The sequence below is a fragment of the Myotis brandtii genome, unplaced genomic scaffold (genome assembly GCF_000412655.1).
Source record: "Myotis brandtii unplaced genomic scaffold, ASM41265v1 scaffold125, whole genome shotgun sequence".
NCBI classification, from domain to species: domain Eukaryota; kingdom Metazoa; phylum Chordata; class Mammalia; order Chiroptera; family Vespertilionidae; genus Myotis; species Myotis brandtii.
Genome location: NW_005354385.1, coordinates 5,643,369 through 5,668,670, shown reverse-complemented (window position 1 = coordinate 5,668,670; position 25,302 = coordinate 5,643,369). Strand labels below are relative to the sequence as shown.

Below are 25,302 nucleotides of genomic sequence, written 5' to 3'. Positions count from 1 at the left end.
TATTTACGTCAGTATAGACTCATAGACTCTGGATTGAAATTGTTACGGTCCTTATTTACTGGTATGCTTAATTTCTTCCCACGTTTGGTCAGTGAGAACCTCCTTAAGCTGGATCCTTTTTTTTTTTAAAATATATTTTATTGATTTTTTACAGAGAGGAAGGGAGAGGGATAGAGAGTCAGAAACATCGATGAGAGAGAAACATCGATCAGCCCCGCAAGCAAGGCACATGCCCCCGACCGGAATCGAACCTGGGACCCTTCAGTCCGCAGGCCGACGCTCTATCCACTGAGCCAAACCAGTCAGGGCAAGCTGGATCCTTTGACCTTGTTGCATGTCCTCATCATTCTTTGAGCACTTCCTTGCTTTTGGCACCATAAGGTGCTGTCTTGTATCTTTCTCTATCAGTCCTAGAAAGGCTAGAAGACCAAAATAGTAATCTTTTAAAAGGGAGCATATTATGATTGCGATGTTACTACAAAGGAATGTTAATACCTATCATTTTCTACTACTTTGTGGAAAAGCAAAAGCTTTTTAGAACCCTTGTATATATTTATAGGTGTAAAGTTACTTGAAATATAGACTTTGGATAGAAGCCACATGATAAGAAAGAATTTGATGACGGGGGGAAGATGTAGCAAAGGAGAGATTTTTTTTTTCCGTAAAAGGGTCAAACTTGTTATTTCCTTCTTATTGAGTTTGTGTGTATATACTGTCTTTAAAATATTAAACATTTATGACATTAGGGAATCATGGCGGCTGGTGAAGATATAAACGAAGTTATGAAGGAGTATTTGAAAAAGGAAGAATTTATGAAATATGAACAAAATCAGGTAAATAGGAAAAATCACTGGGTATTATTAAAAATTAATTTGTATACATTTGTTTTTCAGTGAAGCATGTTTTATACATTTTTATCCAACATTACCTTGAATTTTGGAGGGTATTAGGGTTTTCTGAAATAGTTTTACTTCCATTATTCAAAAGTTAAAAGAAGAATCATATTTCTGTTTTGTCTTTTCCAAGGCTTACAACATTACTGCTTTTCCCCTCCCTCCCTCATTTCTTTGATTTACACCCAGAAGTTAAGAGCATAGTTAACAAGAGGGAAGGGAGGCTCAGGTAGCTTAAACCTTTTACCCATGCCATATATCTGGCATGTCAAGGTAGCAAAAAATAAAAATAAAAAAAACCACAGCATTTAAAAAACAATTTTCCCAGAGTAACAGCTGTGCAATTTGAAAGTCATATTGTAGTCATAAATAGCTGGGAGAGGAGTTGCTAGAGCATTGGACTTAGACTCGGAAGACCTGGGTCTCAATCCTTGCTCTACTATAAAAATTTCTGTGACTTTGGTCTGTGTGAAAGGTGGTTTCCTTGTTTGTGAAATGGAGATAATAACATTTGGGAGTGATAGGAGATGATATAAAACACATTTATTATTCACAGGATTATATTTATTCTGGGACTGTCTAATGTCTTTCTTTGCTTTGTTCAGGGTGAGAGAAATTTAGCTTCTTTCCTTTAGAAAAATGAGGTCAGGAGCTGTTTAAATTTTTGGTGCTATTTGATACATTTTTTTGTGTCTTTTTTTTAGGAATTAATTGATCAAATAGCAAAGGAAAATATTTACTTAACGATGGAGATCCAAAAGCTTGAAAAGGAGTTACAAGAGGCCCCTGGAAGCTCTCAGGTACACCTTTACTTATTTTATGTATCCCATTTTTAATGATGCCATTTTTCAGAAAAAGGGATGTCATGATATAAAATTCAGTTTTAAAACATTATGGTCATCCATGGCACCACTGTTTGTAATAGTCACAACGTGAAAATAACCCAGTGTCCCTCCATAGTAGAGTGAGTTCATAAATTGGGGTACATTCACACAATGACATACTACACAGAATGAGAATGAACAGTTGCATCTAACATCATGGATGAATTTCATGAACACAGTGTAGAGCCAAAAAAGGAATGCTTCCACTGAAATATAGCACAAAAGCAGGATGTTAGAAGTTAGCATGATAGGAACTACCAGGTAGGAACTAGAAGGGAACCCAAGAGGCCTCTGGGTGTTGGTTGGTCATGTTATGTTTTTGATCTGGGTGCTGGTCACACATGTGTGATCACTTTGTAAAATCTCATCTTGCTGTACACTTAGGATAATGCACTTTTTACATGTATGTGTACATTAGCGGAATTTTAAAAACCCCCACAAAAAATGATGGTCATTATCAATCACTTTTGGACCAAATTCTTGGTCTTTTCACCAAGTTTTTTTTATTGTTGTTCTCTTCATCCAAGGTGCTACAGTAATTTAAATGAGTTGTACAATTAAAAAAAAAGGGGGATGCCCTGGCTGGCTTGGCTCAGTGGATAGAGCGTCGGCCTGCGGATTGAAGGGTCCCAGGTTCGATTCCGGCCAAGGGCACATGCCTGGGTTGCGGGCTTGATCCCCAGTCGGGGGCGTGCAGGAGGCAGCTGATCAATGATTCTCTCTCATCATTGATGTTTCTATCTCTCTCTCCTTCTTCCTTCCTCTCTGAAATCAATAAATATTTTTTTAAAAAGGATGTATATCTTCATTAGTCTCTTCTAAATGTTCCTGTATTTGAATTAGACATAACTTTCACCCCCTTTTTTCTTCATAACAACTCATAATTGTTTCTTTCTTTTTTAAAATATATTTTTATTGATTTCAGAGAGGAAGTGAGAGCGGGAGAGAGAAACATCAATAATGAGAATCATTGATCACTGCCTCCTGCACGCCCCACACTGGGGATTGAGCCTGCAACCTGGGCATGTGCCTTGACCGGGAATTGAACTATGACCTCCTGATTCATAGGTCGATGCTCAACCACTGAGCAATGCTGTCTGGGCTATAATTGTTTCTCTACATGATTTAAATGCTTAAAGCATTGCCATTTTTTTTGTCTCTGAAATGGGGAATAGGATATTGAATATCAGGAAGTGCAGTTTCCCATGTTTATAGGACTTAGAAGATTTAAGATTCTGGCTACTTCGGACTGGAGCCAGAATCAGTGAGTCTTAGAACTTACAGGGCCTTGAGAAACCAGCCAGCTCAGTTGATCCACTTTATGGAGGGCTGAAGCTGTGGCCCAGAGGGCATAGTGACTTGCTTTCTGCTACAGTGTGTTCAGGACTAGAATCAGGTACTCTCACTCTCACTCTCACTCCAGGAGCGCTCAGAGATATTGCAGGCTCAGTTCCAGAACACTGCAATAAAGCAAATATGGCAATAGAAGTGAGTCACGTGAATTTTTTTGGTTTCCCAGTACATATAAAAGTTATGTTTACACTATACTGTAGTCTATTAAGTGTGAAATAGCATTATGTCTAAAAAACAATGTAATACCTTAGTTAAAAAATACTTTATTGCTGAAAATGTTAACCATTATCAGAATCATCGGAGAATCGTAATCTTTTTGCTGGAGGAGGGTCTTCGGTTTGTAAAATATGTAACATCTGCGAAGTGCAATAAGCGAAGCACAATAAAACCAGGTATGCCTGTATACTGGATATCTCCACATAATTGGGAAACATTTTGCCTTTTCTCAGACATTACAGATTGTTTTGAAATTGGAATGATGGTAATCAGAAATTCCACTGAAGTCATATGTAGCTATACAATGAGTATAAGATTAGATCAAATGACTCAATGATTATTTCTAATCTCTTCATGATAACCTTTTATTTCAGCACGGGAACTAGAAATGAAAACGCAAAATTCATTTGTGCATTTATGTGTAATTGTATAGATCTGTTGATTTTTTTGATTTTTAAGCAGCTAAGTATAACCACTTAACTTTATCCTCCATATTACAAATCTTGTTGATAGTGTCCCTTCACATTTTTATAAACCTAAGTTGTGGTATTGGTTAAAATTTTGATGGGCAGGTAGTGGGGAAGGGAGAAATTAAGTTTGATATATTTAAAATTTTATAATTCAGATTTCAGACCATTTATTCAGCACAACATTTTTTAAAAACTGCTTTAGGATCATATGTGTAATATAAAGTTTGGGGACATTAATATGTTTTACAACTTCATAATTTTACGGCTGAATAATTGCCTATAAAAGAGACACAAGGAAAAGTGAGGCTTTAAAATTAAAATGGGAAAAATAGGTGACATTTTGGATATGTCGTATTCTTAACTGCAGATATGGACATATCATGTTTGTTTAAATCATTATTACTAAAAGTTGTAATTGTAACCTCGACCACCACATGGTACATTTTAGATGTCCTTTCTTTCGTGTATTCTTTTGTATTTTTTTTAATGTTCATAAAAAGCTTAATTTATAAAAAAAATAAATTATATAATTCAGGAGTCTTTCTTTTGGGATGAAATTTTTTGGGTTTGCTATCAAGTTAACTATAGTGTACTCCCAACTCCATTTCCTACCTCTTTGCAAGAAGAGTAAACATTCTGTCTAATGATTCCTTTGTGAGTTAGCCTATTATTGGCACAGTTGTTTAAAAGGTACTTTCATGAAGGATGTAGTCTTTAGAAACAAACACTATATAATATTGACCAGTTTAAATATTGATTAGAAAAAGTGAGAGATTATATACTTATAATTTGATCTGTGAAATAAGATGAAAGGATCAGCATCTGATTGCATTACTGAGGACTTACCTGGGCAGAAGCAATTACTAAAGTTATTAAATACAACCATACTGAGTATTCTGTGGGATTTTGAAATCAGTGGAGAATGAATTATTGGGTGGTCAGATCACATTATCACTGGAAGGGCTTAAGTTATTTCTTGTCTTGATTTTAATCAAACATTTCATTTTGAAATAGATTAAAGAGGATATTCCTGAAGCAAAGTTGAAATTCACATCTTTAGAGAATCCTGAGGATGACAGCAGGTTTTCAAATATCTCCTGTTCATTTCAAGTGAGCTCACAAGTTCCTTATGTGCTACAAAAAGGAGAAGCACTCATCACCTTTGAAGAAGAAGAAGGTATGACGAATGTTCAACATTGTCACCAAGTTACCCTTGGAAAGCACTTGCACTTTCAAAGAGCTGTCCTAGATGTTTGATTATTGCTTTACAATCTTACACATATTATTTCATCCCATTCTCAAAGTGAAACTCTGAGGCAGGTATGACTATCCCCATTTCACAGATGTGAAAACTGACTTTGAGACATTAAGTGACATGAATATGATCACTCATTGAAAATGCAATGGTTCTGAGACTCAAGCCCAAGTGTTGTGATGTCCAATACCAGCGTCTTTCTATTCTACCGGCCACTTCCAAATGATAATACTGATGTTTTAAGGACATAGAGCTCTACACAGTTATCAGAGAGTTCTCACAGACATTTTCTCATTTTATACTCACATGACTCTGTAATGTAAGAGAATTACTATTTACATTTTATAGCCAAGAAACAGATTCTCAGGTGTTTATGTGATTTACCAAAGGGCATATGACCAATGGATGGACAGAACTCAGGAGTCAGAGATGTGGGATGGAACCTCATGTTTGCTACGTCAGCCATGGTGTAGGGTCTTGTTTAGAGCTGGGAGCACCTTAATGAGGAGAATCTGGCCTTTAGTGTCATACTTGCTAGAAGTGTGAATTGGGTTGAGTTCTTTATAAATCTCAAGATTTTTTATGACAGGCTTTGTGGTCATACCTACCTCATGGAGTTGCTCTGAGTATTAAATGAGAAATGTTGATAACATACTTAGCACAGTGTCTGACACATAATAAACACTTAGTCAATGTTAGCTGTTATTATTGCTACAAGTTAGGAATTTTCCAGATAAGAAACGAAGATAGGGAACTTTAAAGAAGATAGGGAACTTGCTCAAGGTTCATACAGTTAACAAATTGCAGAGCTGAGAGCCAAACACTGAGTACCTATTTACTTTCTACTGAACCAGCATTCCTCTGAGCAGACCACCATATGTCAAGTTATGGAGTGGCCTGGGGCAAGGGTGGGCTAGAAGAGGTCAGTGGGTGTGGGGGTGGGTGGGGAGGAGACATATGAAATACTTTCAACAATAAAGATTTAAAAAATAGCCCTGCCCGTGTGGCTTAGTGGTTGAGCTTGACCTGTGAACCAGGAGGTCACGATTCAATTCCTGGTCAGAACACATGCCCAGGTTGTGGGTTTGATCCCCAGTGTGGGGTGTGCAGGAAGCAGCTGACCAATGATTCTCTCTCATCCTTGATGTTTCTATTTCTCTCTCCCTTCCTCTCTAAAATCAATTATATATATGATTTAAAAATTAAAAAAGAATTAAAATAGAGGTGGTCCTTCAGGTTTTAGCCCTGTCACCCCCCACCCCCCAAAAAAGTTATGGGAGGGGTCAGATGGTCTTCACAAACCCTTCAAGTGCTCAGATGCTGTTATTGTAACTCATGTCTCCTGGTGTTTGGTCCATTACTTTAGCCTGAAAGTAAGTGTTAGAAAGAAAGGGATTCAAGGGATCAAGAGGTACAACCTTCCAGATATAAAATAGATAAGCCACGGGGGTGTACTGTACAGCATGGCAACTATAATCAGCAATATTTTATTGCATATTTGAAAGTCACCAGGAGAGTAAATCTTAAAAGTTCTCATTACAAAAAATGTTTTTGTTACTTTGTGTGGTGGCGATGGTAACTTAATGTGGTGGTCAATTTGCAATATATACACATATCGAATATGATGTTGTACACCTGAAACTAATATAATGTTATATGTCAATTTTACCTTAATTCAAAACAAAACAATGGCCTTCTAGCAGGTCAGTATATATTCATACTATTTGTTCACCCTGGGTCCACCCCTGCAGCTGAGGGTGGAGTGGGAGACCAAGAGCCATGCTGGCAGTTGGCAGTGGGCATTCGGATTAACCTGAAAGACTGAATTGAGGATTTGGGAGGAGGGGATTCTGCACAGGAATTACCTGAGAATGCTGAGAATAGTATTCTCTTCAGAAACAGTTGCATCACTGCTTCCACCATGGGCATGGCTCTGAAGTCCTCGTCTCCTGGGACAACTTTGGGTTTATATAATTAACAGGAGTTGGCTTTTGACGGTCAGTGTCACAGAAGTTGAAGCACAAGTGGTTCCTTTCAGCTGCGTCAGATCACCAGATGTTGGAGGTTTGGGTGTGGGGAGTGAGAGGGAAAGAGCATCATTTAAGTATTACTTCATTAATATTTTCTGTTATTGTCCGTTGTCATTAACAAAAAAGTCATAATTCAAGAGTCATATCATAGTACAATGAATGTGAATTCCCACATGACAAGGCCTTGTCTTCTAGCCCAGTTTCTCTCTTCCTCCAGCTGTGGTGTGCAAGCTGGTTGCCATAAACACATGCGAGGTTTATAAGACCAGGAGTGGGCATCTCTTATTTTCTTGACAAATTAGAGCAAACAGCTCTGAATACTAACTGAAGAGTTATAACCTCTCATGTCACACAATTAAAAATAAACACACCCACATGCATTTTAAATGGACACACAGTTGCTGTTTACAATTCCAATGATTTTTGGCATAATTATATTCCTGAGCGCCTCTTATTTGCATGGATACATTTAATGTGGTAGTTTTGTGATTGGCACAGGAAGGCTCTCAACTTGTCAATGAATTATCTCAAAAACATTTTAGTGAAAGTAGAATTCCTAATTAAATATGGCAAAAAAAAAGAGAGATTTACTCATTGGTATTCAAGCCTAGGTGGTCTTTAATATGTAATCCTTGGGAAGGACAGAGAGAAAAATAAATATTTACTTCTGTGGTGCTTGTAACATATTAAAAAGGAGCAACAGATGACACATAAGGTTGATTGTCAGGATAACACTGACCCACAAAGGCTTTCCCAGCTTACGCAACACAGAAGAAATTTCTGGCTGTGCTTTAATGTCCTAAGGGAAATCTCTGTTAATTGTCAACAGTGGAAAGGAAGGGTGTGTGACTATACTGAAATCATATATGAATTTCTGAAGAATTATCAGGCTCTTGATGAGAATTTCTACATTGTATTTTTTGCTGATGTATTTTGACATTAATATATCCTACTTTGGTGGCAAGACCATTATCACTTGGAAATCCTAAGAAAAGTTTTCAAAATTAGATCCTTGAAAATGAAAGAAAATTGCCCTGGCTCGTGAGGCTTAATTGGTTGAGTGTCCTCCTGTGCACCCAAAGGTTGCAGGTTCAATTTCCGGTCAGTGAACATGCCTGGGTTGCAGGCTCTTTCCCTAGATGTTTCTCTCTCCCTCTTCCTTCCTCTCTCTCTCTAAAGAAATTTTTAAAAACGTAACTAAAATTTAAAATATTTAGGATAGTTTGTTCTTTTTTTAATTGAATTTATTGCCGTGACACTGGTTATTAAAGTTATATAGGTTTCAGGTGTGCAATTCTACAGCACATCATCTGTACACTGTATTGTATCAAGTCAAGTCTCCATCCAGGATAATTTGTTATTAAACCAAAAGGATAAAAATATATTGAAATACTGGAAATTAATACTTTCCAATTTATTTTTCAGTTGCCCAAAATGTGATCAGAATGGAGAAACATCATGTGCAGATAATGGATATAGGTGTGGAGGTTATGGCCAAGCCAGTTCCATTAAGTTCAGGAGTCAGATTCCAGGTAACATGGTGATTGAAGCTTTTCAGAATTCTCTTAAACATGGACAGTGTTCTCATTCATATCTCTGAACATGAAATGATTTCCCAGGTTTCTGTAGAAGTGTCTAAAATGAAGGTCAATGTTACTGAAATTCCTGATGAATTGCCTGAAAGTCAGATGAGAGACAAGCTAGAACTGAGCTTTTGTAAATCCCGAAACGGAGGCGGAGAAGTGGAATGCGTAGAGTATGACAAGCAGGCCGGAAGTGCTGTCATCACATTTGTGGAAGCTGGAGGTATTCACATATTTAGAAAGTTAAAAAAATACTCTACCATTTAAATTATGTTCTGCCATTTCTACAGGTATTCTTTTTCTACTTTTTTAAAAAATTGTTGACAGTATTACATATGTCTCCTTTTCCCCTTATTGACACCCCCTACCTGCTACTCCCTCCCGCCTCCCCAGGACAAGCCCCCCACGGCCCCAGTGTCTGTGTCCATTGGTTATGTTAATATGCATGCATACACGTCCTTTGGTTGATCTCTAACCCCCTCCTCTCCCCTCCCCTGTCATTTGTAGAGACCATGTTTTCTTATAAGTTTCCAGCGATAGAGGCCGGTCACACAGTGGGTGGATCATTCTTATATGTCCCTCTCATGGGAAAGAACGTCCTCTTAATGTTCAGACATTTTTTCTCCTGATATAAATTAAGTTCATTTCCTTTCAGAAAGCCATAGAGATATCCCATTTCCTGCTCCCCTAAATCATCATAGAGGGAAGATAAGTTATCTCTCTAACCTTTCTGTTAAGGACTGACTTCTTTCCTCTCGTCATTTTGTTTCTCTTTGTTCTACTGTCTTAGATATTGTTTTTGTTAGTTTTTCTGAAGTATGGTGACACATACGTGATCAGGTAACTTCCCCATTTAAAGCCCTTCACGGACTCCCCACTGACCTTACTATAATGTCTAAATTTCTTTCTGTGGGATAAAAGGCATCTCATTTCCTAGCTTCAAAATGACCTGCCTTAGTCCCTTTCTGCTCTCTTGAACTTTGCCTCTGAGCATTCTCTTCCACTACTCTCAGCAAAGTGGGAATAGAGGGATCATACCTCAAAATAATAAAAGCCTTATATGACAAACCTACAGCCAACATCATACTCAATGGGCAAAAACTAAAACCATTTCCCTTAAGAACAGGAACAAGACAGGGATGCCCACTCTCACCACTCCTGTTTGACATAGTACTGGAAGTGCTAGCCATAGCAATCAGACAAGAAGAAGAAATAAAAGGCATCCAAATTGGAAAAGAAGAAGTAAAACTGTCCTTATTCGCAGATAACATGATACTGTACATAGAAGACCCTAAAGACTCCATCAAAAAACTACTAGACTTTTTCTACCTCTTTTATTTGGAATTTATAAGACAGCATAAAAATAGGGGGTTGTTTTTAAATCTCATAAAATGGTAGGTAGAGTCCTGAAAATGATTTTCATGAATGCTACTGAGAATGATAATATTACACATAATGAGTACATATATCCTCATCATGTACCAGGCATGGAGTCAGGTGTTATATATGTTTATCTCCTCTGATCAGCAGCACAACTCTGGAGGTGGTTGTGATACCATTTTATTGATGAGGAAACTGAGGCCTGGGGAGGTTAAGTAACTAACCCAAGGTCACACAGTGGGTGTGTGGCAGAGAAATTTACATATATATTTATTATGAATATATTAATATATATAAATATTAAACTATCTGTTTCATCCCACCTATTAGGACTGACAAGGGTCTCTTAGGTGAAGATAATTGATAACAGGGAAGACAAGGGGTCTTCCTTGGAAAGAACAGGTATATAGACATCTGTTCCCTTTTTAGGTAGAAATGGACTATTACCAAATCATCTTAGGGAGGCTTACATTCTTATGATTAAAAATAGAAGATGCTACAGCTGCTTTTGTTAATTTGTTCAAGTGATCCTTAATGTCAAAAATCTCTTGCTCTAAGTCTTAGGGCTTCTGGGTTTGCACGTATAATAGAAATCCAACATATAATTAAAAACATTGACTGATTAGGTTTTTTCATAGCAAAATAATCCATGCTTTCTAAAGAAAGTGGAAATAATAGAGAAGAGCATTAGTTTAGTAAAAATTGAGACATTTCCTTCCCTTTCGCCTACGCTGTAGTTACGATTAGATGTTTCTGGAATTGCTGGATCATATGGTGATTCTATGTTTAATGTTTTGAGGAACTGCCATACTGTTATTCGCTATGGCTGCACCATTTTACATTCCTACCAGCAATGTCCACATCCTTGCCAGCAAGGGCCTGCACTCCTGGCCACTGTACATGCTGCCGATCCAAGGTGGACTGGGGAGAGGAGAGAAAAACAAAGTGATTGGATACTCTTCTGTACTGTTTCTATTACATCTTATGCTGTTTTAACACATTGCCTTTTTACCTTCTAGGAGGAAAATGCTGCTAAACATAAACCTGATTATTCTTTGTTTTGGAGGAAACTGATGAATTTTTATTACTATTTGCTTTTACTTTTTCTCAATGGCATTCAATACTCCCCCAACCCCTTTGCTTAACATCATTATATAAGTTTACTGAGTATCATGTATTAGTTATAGGATAACTAACACATCCATAAACACATACACTATAGTACATAGTGTATACATACATATATAGTAAAATATATATTATAAAATATATCGGATTCTAATCATAGTTTTTCTGGATACTTCTTTAGAAACTGGGCAACACTTTTTTAGGATGGGTGGGCTATTTTTTGCACATGGTAATTACATTTTTTAAAAATATTTTATTGATTTTTTACAGAGAGGAAGGGAGAGAGATAGAGAGTTAGAAACATCGATGAGAGAGAAACATGGATCAGCCGCCTCCTGCACACTCCCCACTGGGGATGTGCCCGCAACCAAGGTACATGTCCTTGACCAGAATCGAACCTGGGACCTTTCAGTCCGCAGGCCGACGCTCTATCCACTGAGCCAAACCAGTTTCGGCAACATTTTTTTTATTGAGAATTGCATTTTCTGTAGCTACTTAGGTGGGGCTATTTGAGGACATTTAAACTCTCTGCTTTGATTGACTCTGATAAATATTTCAAGAGAGAAGAATCTATCTAAACCTCAGTATGTTTGGTCTTACAGGTTTCAGAATTATGTACTGTGAAGTCTTTAAAACAGACTACAATTTCTTAAAATTTAATCACTCAATTTACTGTTTATTGTGATACTGTTCTGTTGGAAGGAAGCTTTAACTTAAGTTAAAATGTTATGCTATAAATAAAGTAATTTAAAAAAATTTACTCCTAGTTGCTGACAGGATTTTGCAAAAGAAAGACTATCCGCTGTATACAAACCAGGACTGCCACAAAGTTGTTGTTTCACCGTACATGGAAACTCACTTGAAAAAGTTTCAGGTAAGGTCATCTCTTTTCTTCCATTTTCGGGAACTTACCGCTTGATCCCACCCCACAAAAAATAAAGAAAAAGTTGTGAGTCTGTTACTGTCTGAATCTTATTAAAGAGGGATATCAAAATAGTTTCCTCATATCTGCTTAGTGCAGAATGAGTTTGTCTTTTAAAAGAACCTTTTAGTGTACCTTATTTAACTTATTATACACTTTTAAAAATTAAAATTACTCCAATAATGACACAATATTTTTTTATGCAGAGGCATAGCTACATTTCTCTCTTGTGTCTACTGTCATTGGGCATTAAAAATAATGTTTCCTGCTCATTTTCTCTAAATTCATTATCTTCAATCCAAACCTGCCCTCCTTTTCTGTTCCTACTCAGGTGTTTGTTTTTTTTAAATTGAAATTGTAATTTATTGACATATCATAGAAGTTTATTACCAATTAAAAAGGAGAGAATGGAGGAGGGAAATACTTATATACCTTAAGTAAAGGAAAAAATTTTTTTTTCTTTTTACTGAGACAAACACAAATGATTGTGTTCATGATTTTTTTTCTTTTTTAGATTTCATTTCATTTTATTTTTTTATTAAATTGATTGGGGTGACATTGGTCAACATGAACATATAGGTTTCAGGTGTGAGTTTCTATGTTACAAGATCTGTATATTGCACTGTATGCCCATCATCCAAAGTCAAATCTTCTCCTGTCACCTTATGTTAGGACCCCCTTCTTCCTCCACCCCCCTTCCCTCTGGCAACCACCACACTGTGGTTTGTGTCCATGAACCTACTCAGGTCTCAAATGGCACCACCATCTACTTAGTCCACCGACCTGAAAACTAGAATTCATGATTAGCTCTTTGTTGTTTTTAAAAAATATATATTTTATTGATTTTTTACAGAGAGGAAGGGAGAGGGATAGAGAGTTAGAAACATCAATCAGCTGCCTCCTGCACACCTCCTACTGGGGATGTGCCCACAACCAAGGTACATGCCCTTGACCGGAATCGAACCTGGGACCTTTCAGTCCGCAGGCCAACGCTCTATTCACTGAGCCAAACCGGTTAGGTCTAGGTCTTTGTTTTGCTTCAGCTTGAACATTCATTTGGTCACTCAATCTTGTCACTTTCACTTGCACTGGCCTTTCTCTCAGCAGAGTTGCCTTTCTTTCCTTTATTTGTCTAATGCCACCAAAGTTGTCTTCCTGAAACTCAGATCTGACTCTGATATGCCCTTGCTTGAAAAATCTTACTGAGGTTCCCTGTCTTTCCTAAGATAACTCCGAAATATTAAGCAGAGCTTATCCATGTAAAGGTTTGCAATTCAAAGCTCTTAGCAAATTTTCTACTTATCTTTTTTACTTTCCTTTTTAGGTATTTTCAGGAATATCTAAGAGGACAGTGCTTCTGACTGGAATGGAAGAGCTCTGCCTGATGGATGAAGAAGAAGTAGGGGATTACATTAACATTCACTTTCAGCGGGCGAAGAATGGAGGTGGAGAAGTAGATATGGTCAAATGTTCTCTCAATGAACCTTGCATAGCATACTTTCAAGAATAGACTTATGGAATCATATGACAATTAGAGCTTCTGAGCCCAAATCACTATCAGTGTTTTACAAAAATGAGTACCTTTCTCCTTAAAAAAATGAAACTTTTAACTTTTAATTCTTAGTGTCCATATATTCTTAGAGACAAATATATTTTTATGGTTCTGAATTCTTCTTTGTTTCCAACTGTGCTGCATTTTTACAAATGTGAGAGCTCACTGTATTAAAAACACTTGTATTCATAACTTATGTGGATTGGTGCCATGTATGTCGAAATCAATTGTAAGTGATACAATTGTTTCCCTGCCACGTTGGCTGCTTATATCATAGTCATGTGGGCCAATTCTGTTTTATTTACTTTTTTTTGGTAATTTATCTTTAATATTGAAAGTATTACAGATGTCCCCTTCTCCCCCCATTGACTCCTTCTAGCACCCCGCCCTCCTGCCCCAGGCCCTCACCACACGCCAATTCTATTTTGACCCCAGCTCCACCAATATGCAGACTTGACTGTTGACATCTTCCAAAAGAATTGTTAAATTCAGCAGTTTGTGATTTCTGTAGACTTGACTGAATTTCCAAGGAACTTCAAGAGTGATCATTTCCTGTTTTCCTTAGTATTTCCACAGCTCCAAAGGTATTTCTCAGAGCCAAGTATGGCTTTCTTCTTGAACTTTCCTTCACCCAGCGTGTCAAATGCCCTCTATTCCTTCCAAGACATCCCCTCTCCAAACAGAACTTGTAAAGACTAGAATTCTCTTTCTTTTATTCTCCTGGTAAAAAAAAAATAGGTTTAAGGGATTGAAAACCTTGGAATGAAGAGAAAGGTAAATGCAGAGCTACTTATCACCCATGCTTGGTGCTGGGGAATGCCTGAAGGGAAAAACACAGTACCTGTCCTTTAGGAGCTAAAACTTGAGCTGGAGAGAGACCCAGTTTAATAGCATCCCACTGTTTTAACTTGCAGAAACTTTAAGTGATAAAATTCAGGGTTCTTATTCAGAGAAGGTAAAATTACCTTATGTTAATAGAGTATGTTTCATAAAGCCAACAGCAGAATTAAATACATATTAAAATGCTGGTAGAAATGAAATGGTTTTAGGAAAGATTCTAAACCTAAAACTACCCAATGCTGCTTGCCATCTAAAATAAATGAAGGAAAGCAAAAAAAGACAGACAAACACATGCTTTGTTTTTCTCCCGATATTTTATTTTTAGGTTTTAAAGTTGTCCTACTATATCAGAAGTAGTCATTATTCTCTCACTTCTCTTTGGAATGAGAGTTGGTGCCTACAAACTAGGCATTTATAATAAATCTTCATATTCACTGTTTTAGAAAAAAACCTCTCATTGTGTTAGTTATTCTTTGGAAACAGTAAGATTATTTCAATTTCCCAAAATATAAGAAGAAAAATTGAAAGAACCTTATTTAATTCTATTGGTTTGGTCTCACTAGCCTGAGACTATCCTTTTTAGTGTAGGCAGACTGCCAATCAGAAATAAATTTTTCCTAATATTTAGGACAATGTTTGAAGCAGTCACTTTTCTTTCTTTTGGGGGGCCTTTCTTTAGGCAATAAAATAGATAATTTTATTCAATTCTAAATTTGCACAGTTTTTTTTAAATAAATGTTACTTATTTTAGAAAATTATATCTTTTCTCTTTTCATCACACCACCCATGTGTGATATGGCTGGATCTCAGAAATCAAGCATTGGTTCCCTGCTTATTTCTAGAGTTTTAAAGATATTACAAGAGGAACGTTGTCTTTGAAAATCTTCCAAGAGATATTGTATTGACTATTTAACACATTGTATTTTAAATTAGGAAGACTTAAATTGTGTGTCCAGGATGAAATAGCTCTTACTAAAGGTGTAAAAAGACGTTATTAATATACTAGAGGCCCGATGCATGAAATTCATGCAAGAGTAGGCCTTCGCAGCCATGATGGCTGCCTCGATCCCTCCCTCGAAGCCCATGGATCCCTCCCTGGCAGCTGTGGCAGCTGCCTGAATCCCTCCCTTGCAGCCGCGGCTTCATCTGGAAGGTTGTCCGGAAGGATGTCTGGTCTAATTAGCATATTATGCTTTCATTATTATAGATAAGTCAGGAAAGATAGATCTGTGGAATTACAAGTCCCTCTTGCTGTGTGTCGGTTTATCAGTCAAAGCAGGCTAGGTTATGCTGTGATACCAAACCACCTCCCAAATCTCAGTGGCCTAACAAAATAAAAGTTTAATTCTCATTCATGTTGAATGTCTAACAAAAGTTGGTAGGGAATTCTGTCCTAATCATTGAAGGCCCCATCTTAAGACATTCTTCTGGAATCCTGGAGGTGGGGAAACGTGATGTTGGAAAATCTTGCACTGACCTGTGTCATTTCCTCTCACATCCCATTGGCCAGAAATAATCACATGGCCTCACTGAAACTTAAGAAGACTAAAAAATTTTGTCTAAAAATGAGGAGGACCAGAGAGAGTAGAGCCAGAATGATAAGAAGCACAGTCCGTTTTGATCCCCTGGTCATCAATCTCTGGATCACTCGTCTTCACATACAAAATACACTCACCCCATCCCCAAGAGAGAAAAGCAAAATTTTCCCCCCAAATGGGAGCAAATTAAACATGCATGAATTCTAGATCATATGTGGTAGTTTCTATGTTGAATGTTACTTCTCTTTATCTAGAGAAGTAACCACCTCCCAAATCTCAGTGGCCTAACAAAATAAAAGTTTAATTTACATTGGTGGAATTGTTACAAAAAACTGCAATAAACTCTATTACAGCTGGAAAAGGACAGTATGGGAGACAACAGTTACTGAGCCAAAGCCATTCTGAAATTCCACTGAGTAGATGTGGACTCCATACCCTCTGGACATGGAATTTGGATTGGGCCACAATTCCATTCCCTGGAAGTTCTTCTCTTACTCATTGTTCTCATAACTCCTGGGCATTCTTCTTTTCCCATTACTCTTCTTGGCCATATCCAGATTGGGCATTCAAAATATATCTTTCTTGGGTATCAGAAAGCTTTCTGACTCAGTATACTTCCAATGACCCATGTTTGGGACCAAAGTTTTTGAAATTTTGCACATTCACAGTCTCAACTCCTGGTGGCTAGTTAGCTGGTAAAATTAAAAAAAAAAAAAAGGTTTCTTATCTATTTTATTCTGGCCAGCTTACATGCACTAATAGGCACACTCACAGTTTTTTCCTAGACGTACTTTTTAGAGTTACAATAATTCTGTTTTCTTGGCCTATTCTTCTCTCCCTCCCTTCATTAAACTGTGGGTAGTTTGAGTCTATCAAGCCACTTTTAGCTTTTTTTTCCTTGAGCCAGTTTGTCCAGTTGAAAAGGTTTACTGAATTCTTCAGCCTAATCGGTGTTTTTGCTTTGAGAGACCTTAATCTGCTCAGAGATTTAAACCTTGATTTGATCCTTGCCAGAAGGCAGTTTGTTATTTAATGGTTTTCTTAGTTTTATCATTTGAGAATGAGAAGTGTTGTTACTTCCAACACTAAAAGTTTCCATATTTCTGGACTTGATTTTCTTTCATTCCTGCTTGCAAAATGGCTAATTATGCCAATTATGTTGCTCAGTGGTTCGATCATTGGCCCGAGTATCGAAAGATCAGTTTATTTCCTGCTCAAGGGCACATACCTAGGTTGTGGGTTCATTTCCCATGACTGGTTGGGGCACGTGCAGGAGGCAACTATTCAATGTCTCTCTCTCTCTCTCTCTCTCTCTCTCTCTCTCTCTCTCTCTCTTCCCCCTCCTCCTCCTCCCTCGGTTTCCTCCCTTCCACTCTCTGAAAAAACAATGGAAAAAATATCCTCCAGTGAGGATTAAAAACAGCAAAAAAGAAAAGGCCAATTTATAAGCTCATTTCTTTCATATATTACTTTGTCAAGTGCTCCTATTTAGCAGATGTATGCTACTATAACCTCACAGGAACTTCATTTCTTTAATATGACTTCTTCCTTAATTCAAGCTGGCTTTGTCCAGTCTAACAGCACTGACTCCCTTGCCTTCTTTCAACCAGATCCTTTCACTTTCGCACATACTGCATGTTCACTCCACTCATCATTAAGCCCTTAGGACATCAGGCTCTGGTCAGCATCAAACTATCTTAAGAAAAAAGCCTCAGATCTGCTGATCAAAGGAACAGAGTTTCGGTCACCTTTAAAGACAACATCTTGACCTCAGTTGTGTTTCAGCCCCAGGCCTATGACAGTGGAGAACCCAACCCACCGTACCCTCACCAAACCAGAACTCTGCCAAGAGTGATATCTGGATCTGATTTAATGATCAACTACCCACTCTGCTGGCCCCAGTCAATCAGTAGAGCCCATGGCCACAGCTCCCTTAGTTACTATGATTAATGATTTCCCCCCTTTGTAATCAATCCCCTAGAGGACATTGAGGAGTCAACAGGTCTTAGGCAAGCTCACCTGTGTCTGTGGGCTCAGCACCATTTCCTTAAATAAACCTGTACTTTCTTTGCTACCAACTCCTGTTGGCATTTTCGTGGGCTTTGATGTGTGTAGGCAAACAAACAAACCCCTTTAATTTAGTAACATTACTAATTTTGTTGTTCACACTCTTTTCTAAAAAAACACACACTACAAACTAATTAGGTATATTAACTGCCTTCTAATTTATCATGTGTGAGTTTTACCACATGTTTTTCAACTACATAATATGGATCAGTATCTTTGTAATCTCTGGTAATTATTTTTTAATTACCTGCCACTTAATTCTTAAGCCAAAGCCATGTAGTTTTTAAAAATACATATACTTTTATTGATTTTAGAGAGAGGAAAGGGGAAGGATAGAGAGATAGAAACATCAATGAGAGAGAACATAAATCAACTGCCTCCTACACACGCCTTACTGGGGATCTAGCCCAAAACCCTGGCACGTACCCTGACAGAGAATGGAACTGTGACCTCTTGGTTAATGGGCCTATGCTCAAGCACTGAGCCACACCGGCTGGGCCATGTAGTATTTTCTATTGTGTTGTGGATTGTCTCCCACCAACACCCTCTTGGGCTATAACTCCCATTCTGAATACCAATTTCTATATCAATCAGGATAAACTATATGATAAATGATCTCTAAATTTCAGAGATCTAGAACAACAAAAGTTTATTCCTTGCTCATGATACATGCCCATGATAGGTCAATAAAAAGAATGCTCATGGTAGACACTTGGAGAACCAGGCTACCAGCAGCCACCATCTTTATTGTCGGATGCTGTGCTGGAGGGAAAGGACTTTGGCCATTAAACTCTTGGTGCAGAAATCTCCCTTCCATTCACAACTCAACCAGCGCAGAGTATATGGCTCTTCCCAACCATAAAGGAGCTTGGATGTTCAATCCTATAATGTGCTTAGAAGACAGAAAACCAAAACTGTATAGTGGATGACATTCATAAGATCCGGTTGGTATTCAAAAAGAAAAGATGCTCATTCTTGAAAAATACACAAAGTATAATGAAGATAATAAATAAAAGTCATTAAAAATATGCCCTGGCTGGGTAGCTTAGTTGGTTGGAGTGATGTCCCATACACCAAAAAGGTTGAGGGTTCTATTCCTGGTCAGGACACATACCTAGGTTGTGGGTTCAATTCCCCGGTCAGAGTGTGTATGGAGGCTACTGATAGATGTTTCTCTCTAGCATCGATCTCTCTCTCTCTCTCTCTCTCTCTCTCTCTCTTTCTCTCTCTCTCTTTCTCTCTCTCTCTCTCTCCTGCTTAATGGGCCTATGCTCAAGCACTGAGCGACATTGGCTGGGCCATGTAGTATTTTCTGGTTAATGCGCCTTGTTCTTTCTCTAAAAATCAATTAAAACATATCCCCAGGTGAAGCTTAGAAAAAAAAAATCATAAAAAAAATCTCTCCTCAGAGATAATGGTAAGCATTTTATGTCCTCCCTTCTAATCTCTCCCTCCCCCAACTATATCATATTTAATCTTGTGAATATTATTTCCCTATTGTTGTCCATTAAAGTTATTTTCAATTTTTTCACATTTATAAGTGCTATGATATTCATAAACCCTGTGTTATCTTGGTGTACAAATACTTTCCTGCAGTTCTGACCTTATTTTAGCTAGGTTGATAGGTTAAAGGATATAAATTTTTTAAGGATTTTAATACCTGTGGCTACAATTACTTTCTAGAAAGGTAGGCTTTGGTCTGTATTTTGTTAATAGTCCAATAAAAGTCATTGCTCTCTTTCAAATATCAAATGCTACGCCTTTAAAATAAATTTCTCTTTATCCCACTTTAGGAATATTCACAATGCACACCACATCTTATGAAAAGAAATGATTATCAAGATACAAGTAACAGGTTTTGTTTTGTTTTTTAGTGTCACAAATTTCAAACATCCAAGAAAATGTCAACCAGTTTGATTTTAGACTGTGAGACAAAGACAAGCACAGTGAGGTAGGAGGCCTTATAACAGGGGCTATCAGAGATTAAAAATTTTTTTTGGATGCAGATTCAATTGTAAGCTGCTAGAGTTATTTTGGCCACATGTGGAGTCATGCTCCCTCAAGGATAGTTGGCTCTATAGGGGCGGAAAAAGTTTTCCTTAGCCCTTTTAGAATCCGTGGCTGAATCTAGAAATTACACTGACAAAGACAGCTTAACAAAGACAGGAGAAAAGCATACAAATTTACTTAAGATAAATTTTATGTGACACAGGAGCCTTCATATGGAACTAAAAACTGGAATGGTTAAGCCTGAAGAGTGTCAAGTTATAGCAAGTGAGAAATGATAGGATGGGCTATCAAAATGTATTAAACCAGGGGAAGGTTGGCCTGCTCATTCAGACTGTTCTCTGTGTCCCTTAGTATTTGGAGATAAGGGTCCCCCTTCCCTCTGGGTAAAGGAGGGCACCTCTCACAGGAGGGTTTTATGACTTGTTTTGGGGGGAAGGTCAGAAAGTCCTTGCATATGCCATTTCTCATATTCCTTCAATTTTAAATATTCACTATGCCGAGGTATCATGTTTCGGGGTAGCACGTCCTTGTCAGTGCATACAAGTTGGAATAGTTGCCACATACAAGCTTAAGGGTTGCTCTATACCCAGTTCAATGTCACAGATGGGTAGACCTGCATTCCTGGCTAATACTAGATCTCTCATTATCCCTAGAAAGGATGCCCACTTGGATTATGGTGCTCATGTCCATTTACAGTTAACCTTTGTTTCCATCTCCAGCCCTTGCCACCACTTTTCTACTTTTTCTCTTCATAGACTTATCTATTCTGGTTAAATGGAATTGTACAATATGTGGTCTTTGGGTCTGGTTTCTTTCACTTAGCATGATGTTTTGAACTTCATCTTTCTTGTAGCATGTGTCAGTATTTTGCTCCTTTTTATTGCTGAATAGTATTACATTGTACATACCATATACACATACTGCATTTGGTTTATCCTTTAAGCAACTGATGGTCATTTAGGTCATTTCCACTTTATGACTATTACGTATTATGTTATGAGTATTTGCATGCAAGTCTTTTGTTTGGACATGTTTTCATTTCTCTTGATTTGTTATCTAAGAGTGAATTTCTTGGTCATATGGTAAATTCATCCTTAGTATTTTAAGAAACTGCTAAACTGTTTTAAAAGGTGGCTGTAACATTTTACTTTCCCACTATGTATGAGAATTCTCATTTCTCCATATTCTTGACATTAGTTATCAGTCTTTTTTATTACAGCCATTTTAGTGTGGAGTAGTATCTCATTGTGGTTTTAATTTACATTTCTTTAATGACTAATGATGTTGAGCACATTGTCCTGTGTATATTATCCATTAATGTATCTTCTTTGACAAAATAGAAGTGGTTGTTTGTGGCAGCAGTCTCCGGTGTTTACCTATGCCGCCATCTTGGTCTCTCCTAATTTACATTTCTTTAATGACTAATGATGTTGAGCATATGTCCTGTGTATTTTATCCATTAATGTATCTTCTTTGACAAAATGCCCATTCAATTTTTTGTCAAATTTTAAATTGAATTGTCTCAGTATTTTTGAATTGTAAGGGTTATCTGTATATTCTGGTTACAAATGCCTTATCCGATTTGCAAATATTTTCATGGTGCTCTTTCATTAGAGTGGGATTTATTAGTCAGGGTATGCTAGGTAATATTGTTGAAAAAATTCAGTGGCTTAAAACTTCAAAGTTTTATTTTTCGTTCATGTACATTTTGTGATGGGTCTAGGTAGCTCCCTAGTGCCATTGTGTTCTATATTAGTATGTTCTCAGTGATGCATGTTCTCTTCAATACATGAGCACCAAGGCAAAGAGAGCCTTGGAGACTCTTGCACATGCAATGAAATGCTTCCACCCAAATTTATGAGATATGTCGATTCTTCTAACATTTCATTGGCTGCCTGAATCATATGAACATGCTTAACTTCAAACATTGAGTGAGTCAGGATTATTTCTCCACTGTGCCTGAATGGAGAAGATCAAAGAATATTGGTGAATAGCATTAATGCTATCTATCCTGGGGAGAGACAAGCAAGAAAAAAAAAGATACTTTTAGAAAGGGGTGAGTACTATTATGATAAAAAGGATGGTGGAATGACAACACATTGCGGACAGATCACGAGAATTCTCGCTTCATATTACACAGTGTTTTACAAAGTATCATACTTTAAAAAGATATTAACTTGTAAGAACATATAATAAATGACTTCAAAATGCAATGGGTATTTAATTTTAAAGCGTGCTTTTAACATTTATGTAAAACATTTTTTGTACTCGTTCAATAGAAGCTTATCTGGCCATTGGGTAAAGCTAGCAATAAAACTACTGGTCCGCAATGTGTTAACTGGGGGAAACAAATTTATTTATTAAAAAAAATATGTTTATTGGTTTCAGAGAGGAAGGGAGAGGGAGAGGAAGAAACATCAATGATGATAGAAAATTGTTATCAGCTGCCTCTTGTATACCCCCACACTGGGATTGAGCCTCAAACCCCGGCCACGGAATCAAACCGTGATCTCCAGGTTCATAGGTCGATGCTCAACCACTGAGCCACACCAGCAATGCTGGGGGGAACAAATTTAGACTAGGTGATCAGAAACAGTGTTTCTAAAGAGGGCTCATTTGCGCTAAGATTCCAATGACAGGAAGCAGCCAGTTGAATGAGGATCAGGCAGGAGCTTTCCAGGCCTGGAAACAGTTCCAAGGCCAGGAAGAGCCCTAGTGAGATGCTTGTGTGGTTGGAACAGAGGCGTAAGGATAGTTCTAGGAGATCTGGCCAAAGAAAACAGATCAAGGCCATTATGCTTTCCTGGTGAGGAGTGTAAATTTTACTTAAAGTGCGAAGGGAAAACAATTACGTGTTTAAATAAAAACTAAAGCTGATTTGCATTTTAAAATGTTATCCTGGGTGTGGTTATCCAGAAAGAATGGAAGAGGAACAAGGCAGGATGTGGACTTGACCTGGAGGGTGGAGGTGGCCTTGGAGGTGCTGTGTGGCTTATAGACTAGCAGAGGTCCTCAAACTTTTTAAACAGGGGGCCAGTTCACTGTCCCTCAGACCGCTGGAGGGCCGGACTATAGTTTTAAAAAAAGCTATGAACAAATTCCTATGCACACTGCACATATCTTATTTTGAAGTAAAAAAACAAAACGGGAACAAATACAATATTTGTTTTTGCATGTGGCCCGCGGGCCGTAGTTTGAGGACCCCTGGCTATATAGTCACTATGCTAACTGAGCCAAGGAAAGAGAAAGTGAGGGACACCTGTGAGCCTGAGCTTGCGCTCCCCAGTAGGTATTGCTGAATAGTAAACAGTGTAGCTATTTCCTGAAGGGGAAGAAAGGGAGGAAGGAGAGTTCTGTTTGTCCTTGTTAAATTTCACATGCTTATTAGACATTGAAGTGAGCATTTAGTATAGGTATCTGAAGATGAAATATAAATTGGGGAATTACATATAGAATTCATGTTGTTTTACAATCTTCATAGCCTTAGGGTGGATCAGCTTTTAAAACAATTATGTGGAAAAAAAAACACACATCACAAAACAATTATGTGTATTACAAGAAACAGACAACTAAAATGTCTGTACAATATCTTAGTTTTGCTTGTGCACTATAACTTCAGTGCAATTCTGAAAGTGAAATTGCTAAGTTTATGCGCATTTTTACATTTTTATTTTTTGCATTTTACATTTTGAAAGGGGCCAAAATCCTCAGAAATGTTTGCACCTCTCTTGGCTTGCAACGCTGGCCAACATTGGCCATTAGCACACTTTAATTTCTGCCAATCTAATCGTAGAAAAAAGGGACCTCATGATTTCAACTTGTATTTCTTAAGAGTAAAACTGAGCTTCTTCATATTGGCCTTTCTTCTTCGTGCTCTTTGACTTTGAAGCTGTGTACTGGGTCCCCTGGGTCCTCCTAGGTGCCAGACTCGGGTCCGAGTTTGGCGTGGTCAAGATGCGGAGCCCGCTGTTGGCAGGGATGCGCGTTTCCTCCTGCGCCCTGCACGCCTGGCGGGGGCCCGCAGCTGGCTGGGGGCGGACAGATGACGAAGAGGAGGCCCGGAGGTGCTGTGGTGAGAAGAGGCTTGGGGAGGCGTAGGAAGGACGATCAGCGTCCATCGCGCCCCGGACTGACCCCGGGAATCCCCGAATTCCCGCGGGGGATCCTGGCTTCCCTCCCGCGTGGTTTCAAAAGTTGTGAAACTCCCGAGGGTCCCAGCCCATGGCCGCCCTGGTGTCGCGTGGTCTCCAAGGGAGCGGGGAAAGTAAAACCGAAACCTGCCTGCCGGCCCGCCCTGCCGCCCGCGCCCCGCTACGTTCCAGCCCCGCCGACGGCCGAGTGCGCGTCTCTGCTCCGCCATGGCAAGTTGCTTTTGCTCCGGATTTTGCAGGGCAGGGTCGTTTCCGTGCCGTCGCTTCGGTCCTCTAGAAGGACGAGGAGCCTGGTGGGGGTGGGCGAGGGTCCCCGGGCGAGGGGGCAGGGACCGGGCAGGGGAGAGCCAACTGCCCTGGGGCACCCCTGCCAGCAATCGTCTCCCTGCCTTTCTGCACCTGCCCGCGTGGAACTGCGCGCCTGAAATTCACAGCGGGCTGTGCTAGAGGCTCCGCTCCAAAGGGCGGAACGCGGCCACCCCCCACCCGGTTCCCAGTGCCCCGTCGCCAGGGACACAGCTGTTCTGCCGGGGAGTCGCTTCGCAGGCTGTGTTAGGACTTAACTGTTGTTCCCCATACCATCCCCCGCTTTGGTGAACAAGAGCGGAGGGAGTTACCCAGAAATGGAGGCCCCGGTTTCCTTTTGAAAAAGGCCAGTGAGAATGATTCCAGCCAAGGACGCAAGCTGGGAAGGCATCCAGATGGGTATCTTGTCTGAATTAGTGAGAATTCTCTCTTGTGGCTTAGTCCTTTCTCTAGACAAGGGCTCTGTGTTTTCACCTCCGTGCTAGCTAGCAAGAACAGTTAGCAAATTCAAGAGTCAGCCTTCCCGCAAGCGTTTGAAAGCAGTGGCAGGGCCCTGAATGCTCACTTAGAAATGCCAAGGTCCCGGAAGTGCCCAAGCAGTGTGAGATGCAAGTGTGGTTTTCTTTACTGTAGTGACAAGAAACAACTGGTTTTTAAAATATATTTATTTATTTTTAAAAAATATATTTTATTGGTTTTTTACAGAGAGGAAGGGAGAGGGATA

The 25,302-nt window shown here is 38.7% G+C and overlaps 2 protein-coding genes across 3 annotated transcripts in view; both read left to right on the top strand.

Moving 5' to 3' along the window:
- The first annotated feature begins 719 nt into the window (after positions 1 to 719).
- On the top strand, positions 720 to 14,777 carry NMI (N-myc (and STAT) interactor). Its single transcript, XM_014534040.1, has 7 exons — positions 720 to 833; positions 1,598 to 1,693; positions 4,831 to 4,993; positions 8,527 to 8,633; positions 8,721 to 8,907; positions 11,960 to 12,066; positions 13,439 to 14,777. The coding sequence occupies exons 1-7, from the start codon at positions 753 to 755 to the stop codon at positions 13,622 to 13,624; spliced, it is 927 nt and encodes a 308-aa protein (XP_014389526.1). The 5' UTR covers positions 720 to 752; the 3' UTR covers positions 13,625 to 14,777.
- An 8,981-nt stretch (positions 14,778 to 23,758) lies between these two features.
- The window catches only part of RBM43 (RNA binding motif protein 43), a 20,742-nt gene continuing 19,198 nt past the window's right edge, over positions 23,759 to 25,302 (top strand). The window contains exon 1 of one of the 2 annotated variants that reach the window (XM_005859301.2): positions 23,759 to 24,193. In XM_005859301.2, the coding sequence (XP_005859363.1) occupies positions 24,164 to 24,193 (30 nt within the window). In that variant the 5' untranslated portion in view covers positions 23,759 to 24,163. Of the gene's footprint in view, positions 24,483 to 25,302 lie in introns of both variants that reach the window. The other variant, XM_005859302.2, reaches the window with a different exon arrangement.